Source organism: Sporisorium graminicola, chromosome SGRAM_6, assembly GCF_005498985.1.
Source record: "Sporisorium graminicola strain CBS 10092 chromosome SGRAM_6, whole genome shotgun sequence".
NCBI classification, from domain to species: domain Eukaryota; kingdom Fungi; phylum Basidiomycota; class Ustilaginomycetes; order Ustilaginales; family Ustilaginaceae; genus Sporisorium; species Sporisorium graminicola.
Window position 1 is genome coordinate 321,809 of NC_043736.1, and position 24,990 is coordinate 346,798.

The 24,990-nt window shown below is 58.3% G+C and overlaps 8 protein-coding genes across 8 annotated transcripts; 5 read left to right on the top strand and 3 right to left on the bottom strand.

The window, feature by feature from the left end:
• Positions 1-2,815: 2,815 nt before the first annotated feature.
• On the top strand, positions 2,816-6,187 carry EX895_005256 (uncharacterized protein; the record flags this gene model as incomplete). The annotated part of the gene is made up of 1 exon (XM_029885849.1): positions 2,816-6,187. One exon carries the CDS (start codon positions 2,816-2,818, stop codon positions 6,185-6,187), a length of 3,372 nt encoding a protein of 1,123 aa, XP_029737701.1.
• A 574-nt stretch (positions 6,188-6,761) lies between these two features.
• Positions 6,762-10,151, top strand: EX895_005257 (uncharacterized protein; the record flags this gene model as incomplete). Its single annotated transcript, XM_029885850.1, has 1 exon — positions 6,762-10,151. The coding sequence occupies one exon, from the start codon at positions 6,762-6,764 to the stop codon at positions 10,149-10,151; it is 3,390 nt and encodes a 1,129-aa protein (XP_029737702.1).
• Positions 10,152-10,413: 262 nt separating this feature from the next.
• On the bottom strand, positions 10,414-13,740 carry EX895_005258 (uncharacterized protein; the record flags this gene model as incomplete). The annotated part of the gene is made up of 1 exon (XM_029885851.1): positions 10,414-13,740. One exon carries the CDS (start codon positions 13,738-13,740, stop codon positions 10,414-10,416), a length of 3,327 nt encoding a protein of 1,108 aa, XP_029737703.1.
• Positions 13,741-14,662: 922 nt separating this feature from the next.
• Positions 14,663-16,462, bottom strand: EX895_005259 (uncharacterized protein; the record flags this gene model as incomplete). The annotated part of the gene is made up of 1 exon (XM_029885852.1): positions 14,663-16,462. The coding sequence occupies one exon, from the start codon at positions 16,460-16,462 to the stop codon at positions 14,663-14,665; it is 1,800 nt and encodes a 599-aa protein (XP_029737704.1).
• Positions 16,463-17,918: 1,456 nt separating this feature from the next.
• Positions 17,919-18,402, top strand: EX895_005260 (uncharacterized protein; the record flags this gene model as incomplete). Its single annotated transcript, XM_029885853.1, has 2 exons — positions 17,919-18,171; positions 18,296-18,402. The coding sequence occupies 2 exons, from the start codon at positions 17,919-17,921 to the stop codon at positions 18,400-18,402; spliced, it is 360 nt and encodes a 119-aa protein (XP_029737705.1).
• A 781-nt stretch (positions 18,403-19,183) lies between these two features.
• EX895_005261 (uncharacterized protein) lies at positions 19,184-20,242 on the top strand (the record flags this gene model as incomplete). Its single annotated transcript, XM_029885854.1, has 1 exon — positions 19,184-20,242. One exon carries the CDS (start codon positions 19,184-19,186, stop codon positions 20,240-20,242), a length of 1,059 nt encoding a protein of 352 aa, XP_029737706.1.
• Positions 20,243-20,911: 669 nt separating this feature from the next.
• Positions 20,912-21,751, top strand: EX895_005262 (uncharacterized protein; the record flags this gene model as incomplete). The annotated part of the gene is made up of 1 exon (XM_029885855.1): positions 20,912-21,751. One exon carries the CDS (start codon positions 20,912-20,914, stop codon positions 21,749-21,751), a length of 840 nt encoding a protein of 279 aa, XP_029737707.1.
• Positions 21,752-21,918: 167 nt separating this feature from the next.
• EX895_005263 (uncharacterized protein) lies at positions 21,919-24,519 on the bottom strand (the record flags this gene model as incomplete). The annotated part of the gene is made up of 2 exons (XM_029885856.1): positions 21,919-23,729; positions 24,063-24,519. 2 exons carry the CDS (start codon positions 24,517-24,519, stop codon positions 21,919-21,921), a joined length of 2,268 nt encoding a protein of 755 aa, XP_029737708.1.
• Positions 24,520-24,990: the final 471 nt, after the last annotated feature.

The window sequence follows — 24,990 nt, forward strand, 5'->3', positions numbered from 1 at the left end:
CTTGACAAGGCAGGCCTGTCGGCTTTGCGTCCCGTCTGGAGAAAAGCGAAGCTGATGACCTGAGCAGCTGCTGGTGATGCAGGAGACGATCTCTGAAAGCTGAATCCACTAAGCCTCTTCCGCTTTTGCTCGGTGTTCTTCGCTCTTGGCCGATAGCCTTAGACCGCACGGCCTCACGATCCGACGAGCAGAGGGACGGGAATGCATCTTGAATCGACTTGACGGCGACCATCAGGCGAGCCCGGATCGTTTCCCTGCTCGCGATGGTCGTGTGGAATGGTGCCAATGCCATCACTCGCATTCCTGCTTTCTTCTTCTCATTCCATTGTGATCGCCTCTTGCTTCGTCGCTGGCCCCTTTCCTACAAGCGGGGCCAGCATGATAGCGATGTCGCTGGCTCGGGTCCAAGCTGATACTGTATCGATGCGGGGGAAACCCTCTTGGTTTCGCTTCGGCAGGGATGGCTCGTTCGCTCGCCTCGATTTGGCGAGTCCCACCGACATGCCAGGGAAAAAAGCGAGAAGAAAGCGTCGAGAATTTCCCGTCCTTCGAGATTAAAGCTCAAGCTTGACAGTACAGTTGCCGCGCCTCTTTCCTCGGAGAAGTAGAGTTCGCAAACCAGCATCGTTCGCCGCTCTGGTCGCTTTACTTCCCACGCACAGTTCTTCCCTTTCTGTTCTGGTCGCCGTGCTCAAACTTTAGGAGCGCTTGGACCCCTTGGCGCTGATACCGTCAGGCGATAGATATGCGTACGCTCTTTGTTTGCTTATCCCCGCCCTGTCGCTTGCTCTGCAGAGGTAGAGAGCATATGGTCGAAGCCCAGCTCGATCGCTGCACGACCAGATTCAGCATGACCTAAGGCAGCATTCCCAATCGCGATGAGGATGATGGTAACAACTGAGTGAGTTGCATGCTCAAGATGAGTCGTAGGGTGGACACGTAGCTGAGACGAGGAGGCAGAGAGAGCCAGCAACGCAATCGGCAGCAATGTGTGGCTTGCCTCGAGATTTTGACCCCCGGTCGGTGCTCTGCATCATCATCATGCTGCTTTGTGGTGTTCGCATTGCTGCAAGCCCGAACTCGTGCGCCTCGACGCCGTTTGGCCCTTGTTCATGGGCACACCCAGTCGGTCTCCCCACTTTTTCCGGTGCTCCCTCGTCCGGCACCCTCTGTCGAGAATCTTTGGTTTCCTGCATTCTGCATCCTGCATCCTGCCTCTGCCTCGGCGTGCTCTGTGGTGCTCGTGCTCTTGCTCGTGCTTGCGTGCTGTCCGTTCCTGCTTGCTCCTCTGACACAACAAATTCCCTGCCTGTGTTCGGAGTATCAGTTTAGACTAGGATTCGCATTGCTGCGGCCTTGTGCTTGTGCCTTCGGGCCCAGTGCCACCGTCAAGATTGAGCATCTACATCCTCTGCCCCTTCGCTTGACAGACAGCCCTCCGTGCCTGGCATGTCCCCGTATCAGTTGGGTAAGTGTGAGCATCGGCCGGACCTCTTCACAGCTCACTCACATTCCTCTCGTCCTCGTCCTCGTCCTCAGCCTTGCCCTCGTCTTCATCGTCTCTCGACATCGTTATCGCTTTGCACTTTCATCCACATCCACATCCTCGTCACCACCACCACCACCATCATCATCGTCACTCCCACCACCACCACCTCTGTCACCGTTGACTGCCAGCAAATAATTGTCTTTTTATTCCCAGCATCTTTCTCTCAATCGTTGATTCGGCAGCTCACCTTTCAATTGCAGTGCGCCCCATTCATCCATCACCACGACTTGCACTCGTCGTCGACCACTCTTTCGTCACCTTCACCACATTCATTGCACTCGACATCTACGCACAGCCTTTTTGCTTTGACAACGATCAAGAGCGGCAATCGTCTACGCACGATTCGAAAGAGAACTAGTCTCTTCCGACGCACGAAATCGACGAAAAACGCACGCACGCCCGCCCGCTACGCACACGCACGCAAGCAGCCAAATTCGAAATCGCATCGCAGCACACTGCGACCCATTTTGCTGCTACTGCCAATCAGCCTCTCGCTTCAGCCGACTGCACCCTTTCGACAGTCACATTCCGCGCCACAGGCCAATCCCACTTCCCTTTTCGATTGCTCGCTTTCATATTGTCACTCTGCATCCCTTTCACCACACGCTTGGCTTCCCTTTCTTCCTGCTTTGCACATCCCTTTCCCCTTTCTCTCTTTCTATCGTCACGGTATCTAGCCTTTGCCCTCCTTGTCCAGTCGCTAATTTCCTAGCTGCAGACGCAAAGCAAACTTCAAGCTCTGAGCAAGCAAGCTTGTCAAGCCCATTCTCTCTTCTTCAGCAAGGCTCTACCGCTGGTCGTTGGTCGCCTTTTCTCTTTCCTTCTCCTGCATCACAACGTAATTCCCTCTGAGGTATGTATCGCCGCCATTCTTTCCTTGGACGAACGATTAAGCTCTGGCTGCAGCCCCATGCGGCGGTGGACATCGATGCTCGAGTGACGCTACACCGCCTGCTGCTTCCCTTTGTTGCTCGAATGCAATGCTTTGGACGTCGTCTGCTTGACCGTCTATGAACAATTTTTTTTGTTTTGCCGTCCCACCGTCCATTGTCATCGTTGCTGCCCTTTCATATCTCGGGCCCAGCCGCTAACATCTATCTTTTCCTCTCCTTCACTTCTTCTCATTTATCCTCGCCTCCCCCCTTTGCCATCCATATCTTTGCATGCTGGTTTGCCCAACTTGCTCGTGGTGCTCGCCCTCGTCCCTCGCTGCTCGACTCACCACCGGATCATGCATCCCCCTGTGCTATCTGTGCCTCGCTCACCATGCCGCGATCGTATCTTCATCTCGACCCTCCGTCGCCGTCACCATCGCCCTTGACACTGTCACCGCTCGTAGATCCGTCGCTTCCCATCCACAAAATGACGAGCGCTCTCTCGCCCTCGATGGTCAATGTCCAGCCCCCCTTTGCAGATGCCGGTCATCTCAAAGCAGGCCATCTCCATTCGAAATCTCGCACTTCCTGCCCCTCACCTCAAAAGAAGCAGCGAAACTCTTCGCCCAAGAAAGCTTCCGCCCTCTCCTCCGCCTCACCTGCGCCTTCCGCATCATCCACATCATCGGCGCTCAAAAAGGCGAGGAGAACCTTTAAGCGCACTTCCAGCACCGCCAGCATCATGGACACCGTCATGAACTCGAGAGCCGCCACCGATCACGATGCAGCACCTCCTGCCCAGCCCTTCTCCAGCTTGGACGTCTTCGACTACACCCGTTCGTCTCCCTTTGCATCGTCGTCACAGACGACACTTGCCGATCTCGAGAACGAGCAGCTCGTCAAGGTGCTCTCGACACCGCGCCGCGGCAAGCGCGTCGGCAACGTCGACATGGGTTGGGCATCGCCCGTTGGCGACCGCACCCCTATCGCTCCTAAGGTCGCTGCGGCTGCACCCCACACGCTGCCCAAGATGGCGGGCTCGTCTCGCTCCTCGATCAGCGCTGCCACCAACGCATCTCCTACCAAGCGCAAAGCCTCGACTGCCTTTGCATCAGAGCTGCGCACCTCTCAACGCAGCCTTGTCGATACAGCTGGCTGGGCTTCGGCCGCCATGATCAGCTCGGTGCCCCTCTCGGAAGATCGAAGCAAGAGCTCGCCCGGCTTCTCCCCACGCTTCGTGCCTGAGCCCGTGATGTCCGGCCTCGCATTGGCCGAGACGCGTGATCCCTTCTCGGCCTTCACAATCGAGGACTCGCCCGTGGTTGTTCAAAGCGCCAAATTGGTACCCGTCGAGGTGGAAGGCCTAGGTCGAGTCGCTGTTCATCGCGACTTTGCCCAGCAGATCTCGGATCATCCTCCCTCTCCCAACCATTTCGCATCCAGACGATTCTCGTGCTCATCGGATCGGGATGCCGCGCTGCTCAGATGCTCCGACTCGGAAGACTCGGCAGCACGCAGCGAAAATGGCTCCTCGACGGACCCCACCTCGGTGGGTACACCGTGTCCCTCAGGGATCTCTCCGAGCTTCTCGCTCTCCTCCCAGTTCCCCGCATCTGAGCCCGCCTCGCCCGTCAAGAAGCTGGCCATGTCGAATCGAGACTCCGACGACATCACTGCCGAAGCACAACGAGCGTTGATGGCTCTAATGCGAATGGGTCCTGTAGACGTCAACGCCCAGCAATCAGACGACAAGCACTACCGTCCACGACTCGGCGGCAGCAGCTCTGCGCCCCACCTGCCTACGCTCGACTGGCCCGACTGCCCGACTGGACCCTGGTCTGCCGCTGGTCGTCACCTTGACGAGCTCAAGCAGAAGCGTCGACTGGGCATTCAGCGCTGGCTTGAAGCCGACTCAAGCGACGAAACCGAGGCTGACGCCAAGGAGCCTTCGGGTGCAGCCTTCCGCCACCACCCCATGGTGGCCAAGGCTCTGCTCGATCGCGCTCGCAAACACCAGCATGCTCAGCTCTCGGCGGCTGCTGCAGCGGCCAGTGCACGAACCCCGTCCAAACGTGGCAGAAAATCGAAACATCAGCAGCTGCTGCGCGTCGCTGAAACAACTCCTAAGCGTCGTGGTCGCAAACCCAAGGTGACCGCCTCAGTTGCCAGCTCGTCGCGCAAGTCGGTGGCAACGGGTGCCTCGTTGGCGCGATCCAACACGAGCGCCATCTTCGGCTGCAAGTGCGGCATCGACGACGACTCGATCATCATGGTTCAGTGCGATGGATGCAAGCACTGGCTCCACCTGCCGTGCGTGGGTATCAACACGGTCAAAGACCTCGACGACGAATGGTACTGCGACGACTGCTGCGACGCTGCGCTCACCGAGCACCTGTCACCCGCCTCGTCCATGCCTGCATCGGTCTCTTCGTATGCTCATCTCAGCACGCCCGAGGGGCTCGAGGCCGTGCTCGCAGGCCAAGAACCCGTCTTCACCCTCCCAAGCGGTACGCCTATCCACCGTCACGGCGTTGCAGTGTCGTCCTCGATCGCACTGGCACCCAGCCCACCGCTCCTGTCCGTTGGCGACCGTGGCGGACGAAGCACCGTCAAGCGTCAAGGCCAGGGACGTTCGCGAGCCGAACGTGTTGGCTGGAGGGTGAACGAGCCCGGATCGCCGCTGGCTCGCAAGAGCACTACAGCCTCGTCCGGTGTGCGACCTGCTGTGCCCGAGACTCCTTCCAAGCTGAGCGAGGCAACCGCCGATTACACCGAAGCAAGCACCACACCCAGCCTGCTTGCCGGCTTCTCACGTGCCGATTGGGAGCCTACGCGCGTAAGCCAAAGGTCCGAACGTCAGACGACACCGCCTCGCATGGTGGGCATGAGCACTCCCAGCCGACACGCCTCGGGACGCAAGGCCAGTCACTCAGGGCCGCTCTCGCTGGGTCTTGGGGACGACGAAGCGGTGCATCCCGATGTGTTTTCGACGCCATCGCGCCTCGCTTCGGGCGGCTCATGGGCATACCGCGCGGGTGCTCAGCCTCTCGGCAGCCAGACCCCGTCGCGATCGGGCGGCCGTCACCAGCGTGTCGACTCGTTCAGCGGCGGACTTCTTTCAACGCCTGGCCGCGATTTCCTCTCCGGCGCTTTCGGCACCGAGCCCTCCACGAGCATGCCCAGCCTGGTGTACAGCAGCGGCTACGTGGATGGCTTTGATGACCACCTGGGCAGCGAAGCCTTCTACAGCGGCAGCAACAGCCGTGCCTGGCAGCTGCAATCGCCCACGTCGAGCACGCGTGCAGCACGCGCCCGCCAGCCGTCCGGCCTCGGCACACCGTGGTCGAGTTCGCTGCTAAAGACGCCGGAGCTGCAACCCCGTCAGGTCAACACTTCGTCGATGCGCGGTGGCAGGTTTGATGCGAGCGATGATTTCCCTCCGTCTTCTTCCCCATTCCCTCGTACGCCGACGTTTGACATGTCCAGCCCACGCTTTGTTGGTCACCACAGCTCGCACCATGCGTACGGTGGCGCGCACGAGAGGCAACCCAGCCACCTCGGCCTGGGTCTGCCCTCTGGTGCTAGCTCGTCGGCGCGACTGCACAAGGCATTGGGCGGCGACCTCAACAAGAACAGCCGTGACCATCGATCGCTGAGCATCTCGAGCGCCAGCGGGAACGCCAAGCACCGCCAAGTTTCGACCGATGTCCCCATGGGTCTGGGCATTGGATTGGATTTGGACGATGTTTTGGACTGGTCTTGAGGTCGCTCCCTCCGTGTATCTTCTCTGTATCAGCATTTCGCAGTATTAGCGATGTCGCAACCTAACGCAACGCCGACGCAGCCAATTCTTGTTTTTGTCGTAACCTTTTCCTTTTTTGCGCGTTTTAATCCATGGTCATCGTTGCACTATTCTTTTCTGTTCTATATGTGTGCGTGTGAGGATGTGTTTGAGGCGGAGCTATGTGGGCTGTTGGTGCTCTTGTCTTGGAAAGCGGTGATTTGGTGGCAGAAAGCGGTTGATTGGGTGGCAGGGTCGAAGTCCCGCTGCAAAGCTTAGAATGTAAGAACGCGGAAGTCGGGACGTGTTGGTGTGGAGGAAATGAAGTGATTCAACGAAGACGAACAACCTATCTTCTCTCCTTCAACAACACGCTTCGAGCAGCACACGCAAGCAGCTGCATCGAAGCTACGGCAGTTCTCGCCACCGGATAGACCCGTTCCCGATCGCGAATTTTCACCTGCAAAGAAAAGACGAGCGTTTAACGAGGATGGACAACTTCTAAAGGTGGACTCGAGAATCTCCAGGCAAGCGTCGCACCGGTGACTGCAAAAGGATGGACGCGACACAACCAGCCGACTCTCGGCAGCTCAGGCACGACTTCAAAGAGGTTACGCAAGGTGTGAGGCGGTTCGAGTCTGCAGAAGAGGTGTTCGCTACATTCACTGCTCCGCTGTCACAATGGACTGGCGAAGAAGGTCTTCCACCTAGCCTCAGGGCGTACACCCGGTCCTCCACCGCTCCCGCCAGCAGCTCATCGTCTCAAAGCGCTAGCATCGACGTCCTTCTCATAGAAGTGATTCAAGAAGCGCTACTCACACGCATCACTGTCGACTGGTCCTCCGCTCTGGACGAAGTCCAATTCCGCGATCTCATCAACACCTGGATCTTCGGCCCTCCCACCCAACCACACAAGCAGGGGATCATCCAGCAGTGCTCGCTGCGCACCATCTCCCGTCTCCTCCCCACCAAGCCTCATCCTTTAGCGTCAGCGCTCCTCGAGCAGCTGTGCGTGCGGGCACTGTCGCTTCTCTCCCTCGCCTCGCTGCTAGCCGCGGTCACAGCGGAGCCGAACACGGCACGTGCCGACGTGGCGTGGACCGAAACGCTGCGTCTGCTCTCCTCCTTACCCGACCGGCTAGCAAATGCTACTGAGGGCAAGCTGCCGTTCACTCCGCACGTGTGGATCGAGCGCGTGCTCGTTTCCGGCCTCGCCCGCTGCCTAGCGAGCGGTATGCAGAACGTGCAGACCAGACGGCTCAAGGATGTGGTCGTGCGGCTTGAGAAGATGGGATACCTGGGTAGCGGGGTGCATACAGAAGGCTCGGGATTCTGGGTGGTCTTTTTGCGGCTTGCGATGGAACAGCGGCAGCAGGAATGCCTGGCGCGGGCGGGTCTGCAGTTGAGGAGCAAGTTGGGAAGCAGGTTGCGGATGAAGTTGGATCTGGGGCTGATCGAGACGCTCCAGTACCTACTCGTGGTGAGCAAGAGGATGCCTATAGGGCTGGTGACGAGTGTGGAGCGCGGGAAAGCGGGAACGGAGGGCTCAGCGTTCTTGGGTACAGTGTCGCAGGAAGGGGTTGCTGCTGTAGCACTGATCTTGCGCACTTTCGTCTCTTCCCCACCCTCTGGTGCTCTCAGCCCCGGTTTAATCGTAACCGATTCCGGCTCTGACTCCAACGACGGTGATGACGAGGCCGACCCAACATCCAGAACAATCTCCGCCTTCAAGACACTCGCACTATCAATCGCCCCGCAATCTCCGCTCCTGGCCTGGAGCTGGTGCGTCTACCTGTCCTCCCAGCTCGCCACCGACTCGCTATGCACATGCCTCGAAGCAACGCTCTCGCGCTGGGCCGACACAGCACGCATCCGACGCTCGCTCCTCACCGAAGAGCTGTTCCTCACCACGCTCATCGTATGCTTGCTCGCCGCCATCCCGTCTGACACCAGCCCGGCTTCAGCGCTGCCAGCAATCGCGCGATCACGGACAGTGCTCGACGGCGTATCGGCACACTTGGAGCACTCGGATGCCACGGTGCGGCGGTTGGGGATGCTGGTCGCCGAGCTGCTGAGTGCCAAGACGACGATCGAGGGGAGTGGGAAGGTGTTGAATTTCGGGAGCGGGATATGGAATGGTGCAGGGGAGGGGAGGGAGGAGGCGAGAGTGTTGCGGGCGTTGAGCGATGCGTGGAGCCATCATGTCGTGGCTGTTGGGCAGGTGGAGAAGGGGTGGGGTGCAGATGCGATTGCGGAGGCAGTGAAGGTGCTAGGTGTGATTCCTTTGAAGGATGGCGGCGTGGGGATCAGAGAGCAAGACCAGATTGTGGTGGAGAGAAGGAGCAAGAAAGCGAGCAAGCCAAAGACGCGCAGATTGCCAGAACGGGTCGAGCCGCCTAGTCGTATGCAGGAGAGCGGTAGACCCGCTCGCCCTCTGATCACGATGCTCGATTCAGACGACGAAACAGAAGGAAAGGAACTGGCTTCTTCGCCACCGTTGAAGATGTTTTCCCACCCTCAACGCTCCCCCTCTCGCCAGTCTGTCTCCTCTTCCTCGAGCTCATCCGATGACTCAGACAGCGATGTCGCCCCCACCGACTCCAACTCGATCCATCGCCTAGCCGCCTCCCTTAGTGGTCTGTCGCCCACCGAAAGCAACTCTTTGCTCTCCTCTCAACCATCCCCGCTCGCACCCAAATCGAAGTCCAGCCGTGGTCAGGCGTCCGAGATCGACAACTTTGAAGCCAACCCAGAATCGCATGCCCCGCAATTCCACACCAAAACCGCCACACCCGTGTACGTCTCGCAACTCTCTCCGCTGCTCCGCTCCGCCTCGCGCTCTGATATCCGACTCGCCCTGCACAATGCGGCGCCCCTGATCCGCCGCAAAAGCTCCACGCAGCTGTTCGGGGCGGAGGTGGGCGAGAACGCAGTGGACCTGTGCTTGACGCTTGTGGCGCTGCACGACAACTTTGGGATCAAACGGTTCGAGGCGATGCGGCGGGACGCGGTGGGTGCGTTGGCGGCTGCGGTGCCACGCGTGGTGGTGGGCGTGTTGGCGGAACAGAGTTTTGGTAGCCAGTACAGTGATGTTCAGCGGATGAGCATGTGGGCGGGCATTGTGCAGAGTGCGGTTGTGCTGGCTCAGGGTCATGGTGGTGTGGATGCGGAGGAGCAGGAGGAGGTGGGGGAAGTGGAGCAGAGGGCGGATCGGGTTGGAGCGGCCGTGATCCGGGGTGCGCGCGAGGTGGGTGAGCAGAGGGTGCCGCAGATGCGACGCGAGCGGCAGCTGCAGGTCAAGTCGACCGTGTCGAAGGGGAGGGGAAAGTTGGTGCAGCTGCAAGACTCTTCGACGCTAGGTGAAAGGGCGACAGTGGCGGACGAGCAGGAATGGGTAACCCTTGCCGGAGCGCTGTACATCTTCCCGCTCATCCACCGCTTCCTCGCCTACCACTCCTACCGCTCGTCCTCCTCCTCCTCCCGCCGACTCGGCGCAGGAACATCCGCCCTGTTCACTCCAACCACGCAAGCGCTCTTTCTCGACACGCTCACCGTCCTCGTCTCCCTCGCACCCGGCCACACGATCGAACAGGCCTCGCCGTCCGTCTTGGAGCTCCTCTCCGCACTCACCACCACCACTGCTAGCGAGACCGCGCCCGTGACGACGTGCTCCGCACTGACGCTGCTTGCGCTGGTGCTGGATCGCGCGCTCAACTCGCATCCCGCGGCGCTGCTGAATGCCGCGTGTGCAAGGTGGCTAGCAGGGCTGGTGCAGTTTACCCAGGACGTGTTTGCGCAGTTGCAGCAGGGGCAGGCGGCGGGCGAGGCGGGTGCACTGGCAATGAAGATCACCGCCAGGGCGGCCGCGGTGCTGCTGCTCATCGATCGGCTGGAGCAGGCCAGGGCCGACGAGGTACGCAGGCTCATCGGCTTTGTTCCTGCCTGATGGGACTTGCAAGCACAGAAGGGCGAAAATGGGACGGGTCGCCGAATGCATGTCGCAGACGTGAACTCGACCCCGTAAGGCAGCTCGCAGTGGAGCAACGGTGCTGCTGCGGCTGAAAGCTCATCTCCGCACACTGTGACTGCAGCTTAACTGTAGTGAGAGCATGTGGCAATGGAAACAACACATTCTAAACTTGCGAAACTGGAAAAAGAAATGAACAAATGATACAGGATGAGGACTCCGGGCGACGCAAGGCGATCGATCACCTCTTCTTCTTCTTACTCGCGCCACCTGCGCTCACTGTGGGCGTACCGGCCCTACTGCTCCCCGCGTTGCTCCCGGTATCCACGCCGCTCTTCCTCTTCTTACCGCCACCTAGCTTGGAGTCCTCCTCCTCCATCTCCTTCAACACCAACAACACCAACGTGTTGCAGCGTCTGCCCAGCTCCTGCGGCGTACGGCTCTTGATAAACCAATCAAACCTGAACCCGCTCCAGCCCATGACGTCCTTCTTGATGCGATCGTAGGTATCCCCCTCACCGAGACCGTACTCTGCCAGCTTGACGAGCAGGAAACGATCCTCCTCCTCCGAGTAGCTCTTGCCCTTGTTCTGGCCGTAGTGCACCTTAAGCTGCAAGAGTGGCTGGCGGTACGAGTGGACTTTGCGCTTGAGCACCGCTTCTTGGTGCTGCTGCTTGGCCAGCTTGGATTCACCCTCTTCGATGCGCGCGACCAACTTGGACGAGTCGGCGAGCTCATCGATGCGGTCCCAGAACACTTTCGAGTATTCGCGCACTTCTTTTTCCGTCTTGCTGGCGTCTGGCATGTCGGCAGCGATGAGCGCATACGCTTTCCGACCGTAGCGCTCGCAGCCACGGACAAAGATCTGGAATTCGCGTCGGTTCCAGTTGCCAAAGCCTTCCTGAGCCAGCTGCTCCTTTTCTTCCACTTCCTCCTCCGTGAGCGCTTCGGCCGTGTCGATGTACTCCTGCTCGCGCTTGCGCTCCGCCTCGACGTCATCGGCCGTCTGCCCGTCGCCCACCTCCTTGGCGGGGACGCGGTAGCCAATCGAACGCTGGTACGCCGCCGTCTCGCGATCCTGCAGCTCGGCCAGACGCGCCGGGTAGAACTGGAAGTCGTTGATGTTGATCTGCTTGGGCGCACGCGGCGCTCTGGGTTGCGCCGGTTTGGGCCCCACGCGCATCGCATCGCGGTAGTAGTTGTCGATCGAGTAGTTGGCTTTGCGCTCGCGCTTGCTCGGCTCGATCCACAGCTGCCCGATCGGCTTGCGCTCCGAAAAGTCGTTGCCCTCCCAGTTGTACACGGTGTCCGACTTGAAGTTGTTGAGATCGTCCAGGTTGAGCCCTTGGTACTTGGCCTGGATTGCCTGGGTGCGCTCTTCGCCGCGCGAGATAATGTCGTCAATGTCGTCGTTGATCGACATGTCGTCCTTGTTCGAGATGATCTTTTCGGCGCCGTGCTGAATCATGTCGACCAGGTCGTCCTTGGACTGGGCTGCTTTGGCCGCTTGCTGCGCACGTCCCTGCTGGATGACGAGCTGGTCGAGACGCAGCTTCTGCGCGGCTCGGTCGAGGATGCGCTCTTCGATGGCGTGCTCCGTGACGAAGCGGAACACGTAGACCTGCTTGGTTTGGCCGATACGGTGCGCGCGGTCCATGGCCTGCAAATCCGCCTGTGGATTCCAGTCCGAGTCAAACAGAACCACAATGTCGGCCGTGGTCAGGTTGATACCCAGACCACCGGCCCTGGTGGTGAGCAGGAAGACAAACTTCTCGGACCCGGGCTTGTTGTACTCGTCGATCGCAGCGATTCGATCCTCGTGTGCCGTGCCACCGTCGATGCGGCAGTATTGGTACTCGCGGAAGAGGCAGTAGTCCTCGAGGATATCGAGCATTCGGCTCATCTGACTGAAGATGAGCACGCGCGATCCCTTTTCTTTCATCTTACGCAAGAGTCGATCCAAAATCACCATTTTGCCCGAGTTATCGACCAGATGCTCGTCCGTCGTGAAAGGAGGACCGGGCTCAGCGCCGTCAAACAGGTACGGATGGTTACAGCACTTGCGCAGCTGCATGACGATGTTGAGCAGTCGCGTCTTGCCCTCCTTCTTGCCAGCACCGCCGTTGACCGCGTCGATGTCCTTTTCGAGGATGCTCTTGTACCACTTGCGCTGCATGTCGGTGAGACCGACAAAAATGTTGATCTCCTTTTTGGGCAGCAGCGACTTTTCGACATCCGCTTTGACACGACGCAGCAAGAAGGGCCGCAGCACCTTGTGCAGCTGCTGCACCACCTGGTCTTGGTTCTCGTCGCCTTTGCCCTTGAACCATGATTCGAAGTCTTCCGAGTTGCTAAACACATCCGGCAGGAGGAAGTTGAGCAGCGACCACAGCTCCATCAGGTTGTTCTGCAGCGGCGTGCCCGTGATGAGGAGGCGCGAACGCGAATTGAAGGCACGCACGATTTGAGACAACATCGAGTCGACGTTCTTGATCCTGTGTGCCTCGTCGATCACAATGTACTCCCACGAGAGCTTCTTGAGCGCGCTCTTCTCGCGCAGACACATTTCGTACGTGGTGATGAGCACGTCAAAGTCTTGCGGCAGGAGGTGGTCCTGGATCACCTTTTCACGCTCCTGCTTGGATCCTTTGAGTGTGACCACGTTGAAGCCGGGCACCCAGCGGTGGAATTCGCGGTACCAGTTGTCGAGGGTGGATTTGGGGACGACGACCAGGTGGAATCCGGGCGTGTTGCGGAAGTCGCGGAGGTAGCCGAGGAACGAGATGGTCTGGAGCGTCTTGCCGAGACCCATTTCATCAGCAAGGATACCGTTGATACCGTTGTGGTAGAGCGAGATCATCCAGTTGAGACCCTGGACCTGGTAGTCCCTCATCTTGCCGCCCTTGACGTAGGCTGGCGACTCGTTGAACACAAAGGCGCTCTCTTCTTCTTCGTCGCCTTCCTTGAGGAGCTCCTCGTCCTCCTCCTTTTCGGTCTTTCTGCGACGCGTATCCCCGCCCTTTTTGGCCTTCTTGGAGCTGGCCTGCTGCGACTCTTCAAGCATGCGTGCAAACTCCTCGTCGCGTTCCTTTTTGATGTCGATAAAGTGTTGAAAGAGCTCGGTCTGGCCGAGGAGGTACGAGAAACGCTTCATGCTATCGGCGAGCTTGGACTTGTCCATCTCTTCGCGCGTGCTAGCGAGCGTCTCGTTCTGGGCAGCCTTGACCGCTTTCTCCTGCTTGCGCGCTGCCGCACGCTCGTTCTTCTCGCGCTCCTTTTCGAGCTGTCGAGCGGTCTTGGAGGGGGATGACATGGATACATCGCCGTCATCGTCGAGCTGATCGGCATCCTCATCGTCGTCATCGTCCGAATCAGCGCCGCGCTTGCTGGGTGGTGTCTGTGCCCTAGATACAGAGGCTGAAGCGGTGGGGGCTCGACTGAGGTCGGCCGAGACGGGGATGTAGTCGGAGAGCTTGTCCTGGTCTTCCCAGTTCTTGGTGTCGCGCATGGCTGGAGGGATTCCAGAGGGCTTGAGCAGGCCATTGGAGCCGTTAGGCGCGTCGGTCATGACGGGCGAAGCGAATTCTATGTTGTGTAGTGAGGTATTGGTGTGAAAGAGAGACAAGTCTGATCAATTAGAGCAAGGACGGTGGCGGAGTGCAGGCTGTTTCCCGGTCTGTTATGTTGTGTAACGCTACCGTTCGAAGCCGTGCTTAGCAGGAAAGGACTGTGCAAGGGCGAAGGTGGAGGATGCGATGCAGCGTGCGGTGCGTTCAGTGAGCTAGATGAGGGATGTGTTCCAATTGAAACAGGAACGAGACAAAGGCAGTGGTGCTGATGATAACAACAATCGTGCGCTGTGCTGCCAACGAGATTGTGTCAAGGAAGGTGCAGGGTAAGGATGGTGTAGGTGAAAGGAGAGAGAGAGTGTGTGTGGATGTTGCGAGAGGAGGATGACGAGGTTGGTGGTATAACAGAAAAGACCTCAAGAGCTCAGCTCAGCTGAAATCAAGTCTCAACCGTCACGCGAAGCGAAAGAGAGCAGGGGCGCGCGAGGAGGAGCGTTGCGTCGATTCCACCTCGGAGCTGCAGAAGCAAAGCCTTGAGGACAGGCGCACTGAGGACAAGCAGAGAGAAGAGCGTCATGTCAAACAAGGCAAAGAAATTCTTTCCGGCCGGGATCGAAATCGCGCGCTTTAGAACGCGTCGTCTCCAATGAACACGATTTACAGCAGCGTCTAGACCGGCAAATCTCACATTTCACCGCGTTCAGAGACTGCTTCAGAGACTGCTTGCTGTCTCTGATTAGACGCAACGTGCCGCACGAGTCGTTGGCAGAGCGTTCTCACACCACAACGTCCTCGTAGCAAACAACATCGGATGCACTCTAAAGCAGTACGGACAGAAGTAACCAGCACGAGACGTCTATGTATTATATGTGTATGAGTGTTTGTGACTGAATATGGTCAAGGAAGCAATTCGAGGCACATCTACTGCGAAGAACCTTCAGAGAGCTCGCGGTACTCGACGAGACGGAGCAAGTTCCTCTGGAGCATGGCGATGGTGGTCTTGCCGATAGCTGGCAGGTACATGGATGCACGCGTCCTCACATCGGGCTTGAAGTTCTTCTCGCTGGAAAAGTTGACGCAGACCGCACCGGGCTTGATCCATTCGGTCTCGACCTTGTAGTTGGCCGAGGGCACGCCGGCAATCACGACGTCCGAAGCACGGATGCACTCCTCGGCCGTCATGCTGCAGTTGCGCACGACGTGGTGCGGGCGAAGTTGCGAGGCCGTGTTTTGGGCGTGGGCCTTCTTGACAATCTCGGATCGTGCGCGGCCCTGAGGTTCACCCGAGGGCTCGGCGGCACGCTTGTTGAACTCTTGGATCGAGTCAATGTCGACCGAGTACACCTTGGCACCGTCGTTGGAGAGCAGCGCTGCGAGAGGACGGCCGACGACTTCGGAGCGGTTGATTACGGTGATGGTCTTGCCGTACAGGCGATCTCCGTATGGCAGCTCGCGGTCGTAGACGCCAATCGCCTCGAGACACTTGACCATGGCGAGCGGCGTGCAAGGAAGGATTGACTTGGCCATGCCCGGAGGCACCTGCTCGGCATCCAGCGCCTCGCGGCTGGCGCGCTCCTCGGGCAGCTCGCGCGTGGTGCCGGGCGCGTTGCCGAGCTTGGCAGGCGAGATCCATCGGACGTTGTGGTACATGTTCCAGCAGTAGCTGAAATGCAGACCCTCGACGTCTTTACGCGGGTCGACAATCTGTTGTAGGTACGTGTCCTGACGACCGAAAAAGATGGGGTAGTACACCATAATGCCATGTACCTTGTCGTCGGCGTTGGCAGCGATGATGAGGTCCTCCACATCCGCCTCGAGGTCAAAGTCCGGTGCGGAGCCCTTGTGATCCTCCTCCTTGACCTCGACCGAGTCGTCCCAGGTTTTCCAGATCTCGAATTCGATGCCGACCGCCTCACACGCCTTGCGCGTCCACTGGGCGTAGGCTACACTGGGCGGGCTGGGAGTGGGGAGGATACCGACGAGCTTGGGTCTGGACTTGCCCTGGTCGATGCGCGCCTGGATGGCTTGCTTGATAGCATCTTGGTAAGGGGCAGCGATACCGGATGCCTGTACAAGCTTACCCGGGTTTTCTGGGCTGGGCAGCGAGCCGGACTGCGAAGGGTGCTGGACGACGGGTTCAGACATGCTGCTAGCTACGCCACGGAGCACGTCGTTGGGTTGGACGGGGCTGATCGAGTTACCTTGGCGGTCAAAGGCGTGTGTGAGATCCGAGGCTGAGAGCTGGTAGCTGGGCTCAAATTCGCAGATGGTAGCACGATGGAACGTGTCGAGGAGCTCGTTGAACTGGGACTTGCGTTCGGAACGCACGTACGAAGGTTCACGAAAGGTACCTTTGCCTCGAAGTCGAGGAGTCAAAGGCAGAGCCGAGGAGGAAGAAGCGGCCGAGGTGGAGGCGCTAGAAGATGAGAGGTACTCGGACGAGGAGGTGGACCGAAGCGACGAAGGACGGGCCAACTTGTCGAGCAATGAGCTGAGGTGAGACAGGTCGAGTCCGGCGGGATCTGACTTGGCGGTTGTACGGCTCGAGGAATGGAAGGCCGAGCTGTGCAGGAGAGAGGGGGAAGCTTGAAGAGAGGAGCTGGACAAACTCGAGGTGGACGAGGCGAGGCCAGGAGTGGTTCTAGGGACTGATGGGTTTGGAGATTGAGAGCCAGGTTCGCAATAGGATGGCGGAGGCGAGATGGAATCGTCAGTTGTCATGGTTCGAGAACAAGAGCAGATGGATAGCATTCTGGATGGACGAGCCCTCGTAACAGCAGCAATGGTTGGACTGGCAGTGGTGGACAAAGATGTAGCGTGGTTGGCAAGTAGGAGTCCAGCAATGGGGAGCAAGGACATACGTGCCGTCAACGAATTGGCTGCGTGAGCTTTATGAGCAGAGACGGGTAGAGAGAAAATTCGGCTGATGGACAATGTTACGTGGAGCTGTTCGTAGACTGTCAGAGACAGCGCTGCCTTGCTGCTGATGAAGAGGCTGGCGGTGGGTTGACGAGTAAAGCGTTGTTATCGGAAAGCAGCGGGACTGGCTATGAAGTTGGTGGGCAATCGTCTAGGATGTTGATCATTGTTGGTGAGAGCAAAGGTCTGCTGCTGCTTTCGATGCACCTTGTAAGGCTGCTGTTGCTTGCTCTCTGCAAAGCCTTGATCGAGGCGGCATGGCGGGAACAGGCAGCTTCGCGGGAGGAGAAACGACGAGAGAGGATTGCTGCTGTATCACGGAGAAGGCAAGGGGTCCCAGAAACGCCAGATTGTGCCAAACTTACCTGTACCGTTGAGAGACGAATGTGCGGCTGCTGCTGCTACTCGTGATGAGGAGGCAAGGCCGGCTCGGAGAGACAGATGAGGCGAAATGATGGGCAAAGTGAAAGGCGACTAGGATTATTGTGGTGGCAGAGCAAGTTGATCGAGAACTGCTTCAGAGAGCGCTACACTAAGTCGTAGGCAAGGGAGACGTCCAAGCGTGGGAAAACTCAAAAAAAAAACCTAAAAAAATGTCACTTGCGAAGAAACACAAACAGGGCCCTTCCGAACGTGTCAAAAAATTTATCTACTGTAGATAACGTTAAGAAAGAGTCAGCCCGAGTTGAATACAGTAGCAGCCAGCAGCAGCCACAGGAAAGAGCAGGATCCCATCCCGTCTCCTTGTCTGTACAATTCGCCCGTCCGCGACGCAGAGAGGCGTCGTGATGGCAGAATCAACCATGGCATGGCGCCTTGACCCCTGCCCGCCCTTTCCAAACAAGATCTGCAAGGGGCTTTTCTCAGCCCTCCAACTTCTGATCCGTCGTGTTCCTGCATCCCACGGGTAAAACACGCCCCTGCGATGGGTCGTTCATGCTACTGACGCTGTGCATGTGTACACAGCATACGTTGATGCTAGTCCGAGAAGCGAGGCCGTCACCGACAAAGCCCTCGACTTGAGTCCAAGCTGTGAGTTGCATCTGGCTTGGGTGGGAATTGGAATCGGCGATCTGAACTTGATTTTCACGGAAGTCGGAATCGTTCCGCACAGCACTCCACCAATCTTTCCTTCTCAGCTTTGCGCCCTTCTTTGCCTCACAGCCGCTCTCTACCTCGATTCCTGTTGCCACAAGGTCATCCGTTTGTTCACCCTCTACACACTCAGCCTGTGATAAGAGGTAGATGACGACGCGGTATGGCTAGTCACTCTAACGTCGGTGCTGCGCGCCAGCACAGCCGCATCCTCTTTGTCAAGAACCTCAACTACAGCACCACCGGTGCCGACCTGTACCAGGTGTTTGGCCGCTACGGTGCCATCCGTCAGATTCGACTTGGAGATGCAACGGGGACGAAAGGGACGGCGTACGTAGTCTACGAGGAGATGGCCGATGCCAAGCGCGCGCTCGACAATCTGAATGGCTTTCACCTCAACGAGCGGTATATCGTTGGTAAGTAGCAGCTCCTTGTCAAACGAGGCTCTGCAGAAGAGCAAGACTGGTCGTCAGGTACCCAGAGAAGCAAACACTGACGTCAATTTTTATCCTATCTGCGGTTGCATGTTCGTCCAAACAGTGCTGTATCACATGCCCGCAAGGCTCGCCGCGAAAGCAGATCTCGCCAAACGAGAACAAGAACTGGCAGATCTCAAGGCCTTCCACAACATTGCAGACGAGGCATGAGGTCTCAGTCTTTCTCACATTTCGTATCAGTTGACTAGCGACAGCATCCGCCGTCCACCCACCCACCAGAAGGAGAACGCCTCCTCAGATGCACCAGCATAGCACCCTTGAATCGCACCAAGCGGCGTACATTCCCACATCTTAGCACCAGCTCATACTGCCAAAGCAAGTCAAAATTTCAGACACTTGCCCTACCTTTCTGCTGTCCTGACCTTATAGTCAGAAGCATCTCCATTGTACTTGTACCTTTGACTCATTCCATCTCAGCCTACCACCGTCCGTGAAGCCGCGCGACCGTGTCATCACACTGGCCATCAACAGCCGCCCGGTATTGCTTTGAAGAAAGCACAGCAACAAACAAGCATGGTTTTCGCACGAGGTTGGCCTCTCCATTAGTTCAGGAAAGGGAAAGTGTCTGGACAAGGCATGCTCAGAGACCTCATTGACAGAAATCGCCGATTCGCCTCCGAAAATGAAGGCAAAATCGAGCAACCGGATGGCGACAGTCACATTCAGTTTGTTCTAGTGAACGGCAATTGCTATTTCGGCTATTCAACGCTTTCTTTTGTCCCCACCGGTCAGAGCAAACGCCGAAACTCAACTCCTTGATGCCTTGATGGCCGGGGCAAGGGTAGCCGGAGCACTAGCCCCGCTCCCACAGCTGCTTGTCCGACCCACTTAGAATCGCTCCCTCCCTCCTTCCTCCTTCTCTCTCCTCCTCATCACAGTCAACTGCGTTTGTGTCTACAGAACGACTTCGACAGCAATCTCGCGAGGGAAAATGACGACACCTCAATCGAACAACCGGGTCATTGTGTACGGCTATCCGGCGTCGCCGTTCTTCCAAAAGATCACCACGCTCCTCACCCACTATGGCGTCGAATGGACGTTGGTCGACGTATCGCCAGTGATGCCGCGGCCGGAGCTGAGCCAGCATCTCGGCATCACCTACCGCCGGATTCCTGTCGTGTTCATCGATGGGCAGGGCTACATCGACACCACCGCCGCAGCACTTGCCCTGGAGCGCGCTTTTGGAGGCGGTTCGAGCAGCAAAGCACTCTTGCGCCAGTTCCCCGCCCTCCAACTCCAGCTCGCGCTCAGCTGGTCCGAGCACGTCCTTTTCCGTCTCGGCGCCGGCCATCTCTACAACGCACCGCTGAACAAACAGTTTGTCGAGGACCGCAAGCAGTTTATGCCGGGCGCCTCGTTCGACTCGGACGCGATGAAGGCCAAAGTGCCCTTCGTCAGGTCCCAGCTCGTGGCGAATCTCGAGACCATCGAGCGCCATCTCGAGGAGCAGCAAGGCGGCGGGCCGTTCTTGTTCGGCGATGCGGTGCAGTATTTGGATCTGAGCGTGTACATGCCGTTGAACTGGGTGCAGACCCAGCTGCGCACCGGCGACGACCTGCTGCCTACCGTGACGGCCAAGACGGCGGACGAGGATTGGAGCAAGTATCCCTTCCCGCGCACGCTCGGCTGGCTTGCCAAGGTGCGGCAGTATCTTGCGCAGCACACCATCAAGCCTGTCAAGCTGTCCGCAGAACAGGCGGCAGCAGTGATCCTCCAACAGGCGGACAAGGGTCGGCAGCAGGTCGAGGGCGCGCTTTCGATCAGCAAAGATGACCCGCTCGTCAAAGCAGGCTGGATCAGCGGCGAGAAGGGCCAGAAGGTCACCGTTACCCCCGTGGACACGGGTAGGGTGCCTCAGCTCGGTCAGATCGTTGGACTGAATGCGGCGAGTGTTACGATCAAGGTGGATGTGCCAGGTGGCAAGGCGTTGCTGGCGACGTTCCCCAGGGTCAACTTTGACATCCGTGCACAGGCGGGTGCTAAGCTCTGAGCTCAGCCCCGAAGCGAATCAACAAAAGGCGATGTGCTTGTATGTTGCTTTGTCTAGGTTCTTTGTTGAGCATGTTGGAGACCGAAAAAAAAAGCCATGGATGGCCTGTACTGTGGACTGTAGAGCCTCTTGTTCAATCTAATTGTGGTGTAAACTGTGCGCTTGTTGGACAGCTGATAGTGAGGGCGGGATTGAGCGTAAGTCCGCCTCCTGCAGCCACACTTTTTTTTTTTGGCGCGCGGAGGACGTCTAGATTGAGGTCGCTGGTCCTGGTCAGTGCCACTGACCGTATTGCTGGATGACAGTATGAGAGCTCGTCCCGCACGGGGGCTACCTTGCTGTTACTAACCTCGACATGGCCGTGCTGGTTCTGTTCTGCTTTCGATGCTGTACGACGCGCCGCATGTGGAATCATAAGCTCGGCGGCGAACGTAGAGGCGCTGGACCCTGAATCGAGCCTGATCGACGCGCTTGCCCTCTCTTGGTCCGTGCCGTGTGGCGCCGTTCAAGTTGTGCTGCCTTGCTGCTGCGCTATGTGCATGCGCCCCTTTCTCTCTCTGCCCCTCTCTCCCCACACGGCCTGCCCAACCGATAAGCCTGGTCGCGACGCACGACTGTCCATCTTGTTCCCACCCCACCACTTTCATCTGTAACACCAACCCCCACATCATGCGCAACGTGATTCTCACAACAGCCGCGGCGAGCAGCCTCGTCGCTCTGGCGTCAGCAGCGACGCTTCCCGCTCAATCCCACTTCTCGCTCGCTCCTCCCGCGAATCCGCTCGTCGACGGGACGTGTCTCTCGTGCTCCACGGCGCCTACATGTCCGCTGGATCCGTGCAGCACCAACACACCGGGTGGGCTGCTGCTCCTCACGCAGTTCTGGGACTTTTCGCCCGCCATCGGGCCGTCGGACAGCTGGACGATCCACGGCCTCTGGCCAGACACGTGCGACGGCGGCTACGACTCGGACTGCGACCCCTCGCGCAACAACAACAACATCGCCGCCGTCCTGCGCACGTCGTCCAAACCCAAGGCTGCCTCCACGCTCGACAAGATGAACCAGTTCTGGCTCGCTCTCAACGGCAACGACGGCCAGCTCTGGAGCCACGAATTCAACAAGCACGGCACTTGTGTCTCGACGCTTGCCCCTTCATGCTACAACGACGAGCTCACAGGCAAGGCGTACGAGAAGAACGAGGACATCGTTGACTTCTTCACCACCACCGTCGACCTCTTTGAACAGTACAACGTCTTCGAAGCGCTCCAAGAGGCCGGCATCACCCCCTCGACAACACAGAGGTACACGCTCGACCAGCTGAAAGCCGCAACCAGCCAAAAGTGGGGCAAGGAGGCCACGTTCAAGTGCAGGAACGGCGCTCTCAACGAGGCGTGGATCTACTTCCACACCAGCGGACGCTCGACCAGTGCCGAAGCATTCGTCCAAACCGACCCGCTGACGAGTAACAACAGATGCCCCAGCTCCGGTATCCGATACGTCCCCAAGTAGAAGCAGCCGCCCAATCACACATACACACAAAGCACACATTCCAAGGTACATAGGTACAATCACAAATGCATGCTGAGTATTGCGAAACCAATTGCAGAGAAAGATTGGGGGTATACGTTGAAAACTAAGTGTTCTTTTCCTCCTTCGATAGAATGTGGGAAGCGAGACTAGACCCGACCCTCGCCCAGGTCGTGAATCATCTTGTTCCCATTGATGGTATTCGTCGTCGCCGCCACAAAGCGACGATTGCGCGTTTGCGCATTCATGAACCGCAGCGCTGCCAGCTCGGTGTACGTGACGCCACCGAGGAAGAACACGAGTGTCGTCGTCACTGCGTCCGGATCCGTCGGCGGTAACAACGACGCTGTCGAGGTCGCGCCCTGCTCGCCAGCGAAAGATCCAGACTGAATCTCGTCGAACGTGGCGCCCGGAAGCTGATTGACCGCGTCCGCGAATCCGCGCCAGCCGACGATGGGGTGAGCACGCGGCTTGATGGTGCGCCCAGCTCGCGGTTCGGAGCGCGACGGGTCCAGTAGCGCTTCCTTTTGCGCCACCGCTTGCACCAGCCGAATCGAGAGCGGTGCATAGCCAGAGTAGACGTACGAGATGTCCGCGGGTGCACGTTCGTCAACATCGTCATTGATGAGACGCAAGCTCTTGCGCACCGACGCGAATCCGCCTTTGCCCCCCTCCTCCGCGCTACCCTCTGTGTCTCCACTCGCATTCGCAGAGGATCCGCCGCCGACAACGCTCGACAGCGCCCCACCAAACCCGCCCGAGCTCACAGCCCCAGCAGGCGCAGAAGAAGCACGCGTCAGCAGTCCAACCTTCTGCAACGCCAGCAGCAACGGCAAATGCTGGTAGCCGTACGTCTGCAAGATCTCGCGCTTGACAAATTCGAGGTTCTTGGCCTTGATACCTCCCGCAATGCTGCCCAGACCCACGACGCTGGTGAGACACAGCAGCCTGAGCACGCCCACGAGATCGCGTTCCTCATTCACCATGTCCTCGATCGCCTGGTATTGTCCCGGCAAATCAATGCCCGCGACCGTGTTCTGCTGCACCTCGAGCATCCGGTTAAACTCCTCCCTCGCAGTCCATTCCATGATCTTTTCTGTCAGACCCGTGTGCAGGCGCAGAGACGCATGTTCGGACTGCAATCCGCCCAGTTTACCCACAAAAGCACGGATCTGTGAGACCGTCTTTGCCTGGTGGCGCCCCTCGTAGTCCTGATTGAGCCGCTTGGCAGCACGATGCAGACGGTCGCCCACAACGGCAAAGTTGAGATCGCGAATTTCGGCAAGCAGCAGATCGCTGGCGGGGTCCAGACGATGCTTGCGCTTCTTGGGGGTTGTTGTCATCTGCAGTGGAGTGCCACTGCCAGAGGCGTGCGGTTGGCCCCCGACTCCCGCCGTCTGCGGCTGACCCGTGAGCAAGGCAGGATCTACCTCGACGTGACCATTACTGATGCCGACGACCTCATCAACAAGCCCCTCATAGGTGAGCTGTGTGCACAGCGGTGTAGCATAGTCGACAGCGCGATCTATGATGATAAGACTGTCAATCAGCTGGCTCGGCGTGGTGAGTGCAGGACTGGATGGATCCGATGCGAGATGCTCTCGCCTCTGACGGATGAGCAGGTCGGCCAATCGACGTGCGAGGGTGCCTTTGCCCAAGATGCGAGGAAACAGACCGTAAGCGTGCTGGAGTGTCATGAGCGCCTGCGCCGATCGAAAGATGGGCGTGTGATCGCCATCGCAGTAGATCTTTTTCCAGGCTGCGTCGTCTTCGAGGCTGATCAGGTCGTTGTCCAGCGGAACGAACTCGAGGCCAAAGTCGAGGAGCGAGACGTCCGAGAGCACGGCTTCTTGATCGAGGAATTGGAGACACGGTTCGGTCCTGTGAGGCACAAACGAGATTGTGTACGTGTGCTGGAGTGGAGAAGTGGGACGAACACTACGATCGGCTCGAAGGTGTTCTGGAGCAGTGCCGCGCGACCGCAAGACAAAAGAGCGGGAGCGTCAGTGTGCGTTCATTGCTTTAGCTCGACGGAAAAGAAGGAACGGAAAGGAATGTCGCCTCCCGGCACAACCCAGCATCTGTGGAAGCGAAAGCAGAGCAGGGTTGTATAAGGAAGGGGCTTCGTTGGGAGCATCCTTGTCAGGAAGGTCTCCTCGTTCTTTGGACATTGACTGACCGTATGCCTATCGTTGGTGAATTCTAGTAGGCTCGGCTAATTTAGTCCAGACAGTGGGGCAGGGGGAGGTGGGAAGAGGGGAGCACGGACGGAGGAAAGGGGGAAGGAACATACCTGCGATGGCTTTCATCCACTTGATCTCTGGACGGCAGATGTAGACGACGGATTTGGTGGGAGCATTGACGCTTTTGAGACCTGCTTTCGATTGCGACTGCGAATGACTCATATCGTTCCTCGAGACAAAGGCGGGCGAAGCGGGCTCGAGCCAGAACATCTTCTCGACACCATGCTGCTTCAAGCTGGAGACATCGGCGACGAGACCGAGCGGACCTGCGAGCGAAGGGTCAAGCATGAGCGTCTTTGCCTCTTTGATGGTGTCTAAGGTAGACATGAGACCGCGCCGGGCCAGATCGGTAAGAATGCGCGTGTCTAGACCATCCCATGTCTGTGGCAGAGGCTGGGCCAGGTCTGGAGACGCTCCGTCGTTGGTCGGCGTGGCAGCAGCAGCAGAAGCAACTGATGCACGCGCAGCCGGGCCAGCCTGGTGTGTTGCGGTGGCTGCGGAAGCCATGGCGAGCAAGCGCTAGTGCCGGACGACACTTGATTCGCAACCTCCTCCCGCTTGCCGTGATCCGGAATTGCAACGCGCTACGCACTGACGCCAATTGCGACCGGATTTGATGCGGGAGGAGGCCGACGAGGTTGTGATGGCAACAAGTGTTGAAGGAAGAGCAGCGAGCACCGAATCAGGCCAGAAGAAAAGGAAAGAGAGCTTGATACAAGTGAGCGTATGTGATTGGACGAACGACAGAGAAGAGAGGGAAGAGAGAGCATCGCCGTCAACCAATCGCCAACAGACGATCGATTTTGACAGCCCGAAAGCGCCAAAGGCTCGTGCGATGCGATTTGTTTGCGCCAAGTGTGAGATCGTTTATTGCTGCTCTTGACAATATTTCGAAACTGAATCTGGCCGACTTCCGAGTCACTTTTCGCAAACGCAGCGTGCGTTGCATTCCAGCGCGGCACAGCGCAGCGCCCGAAA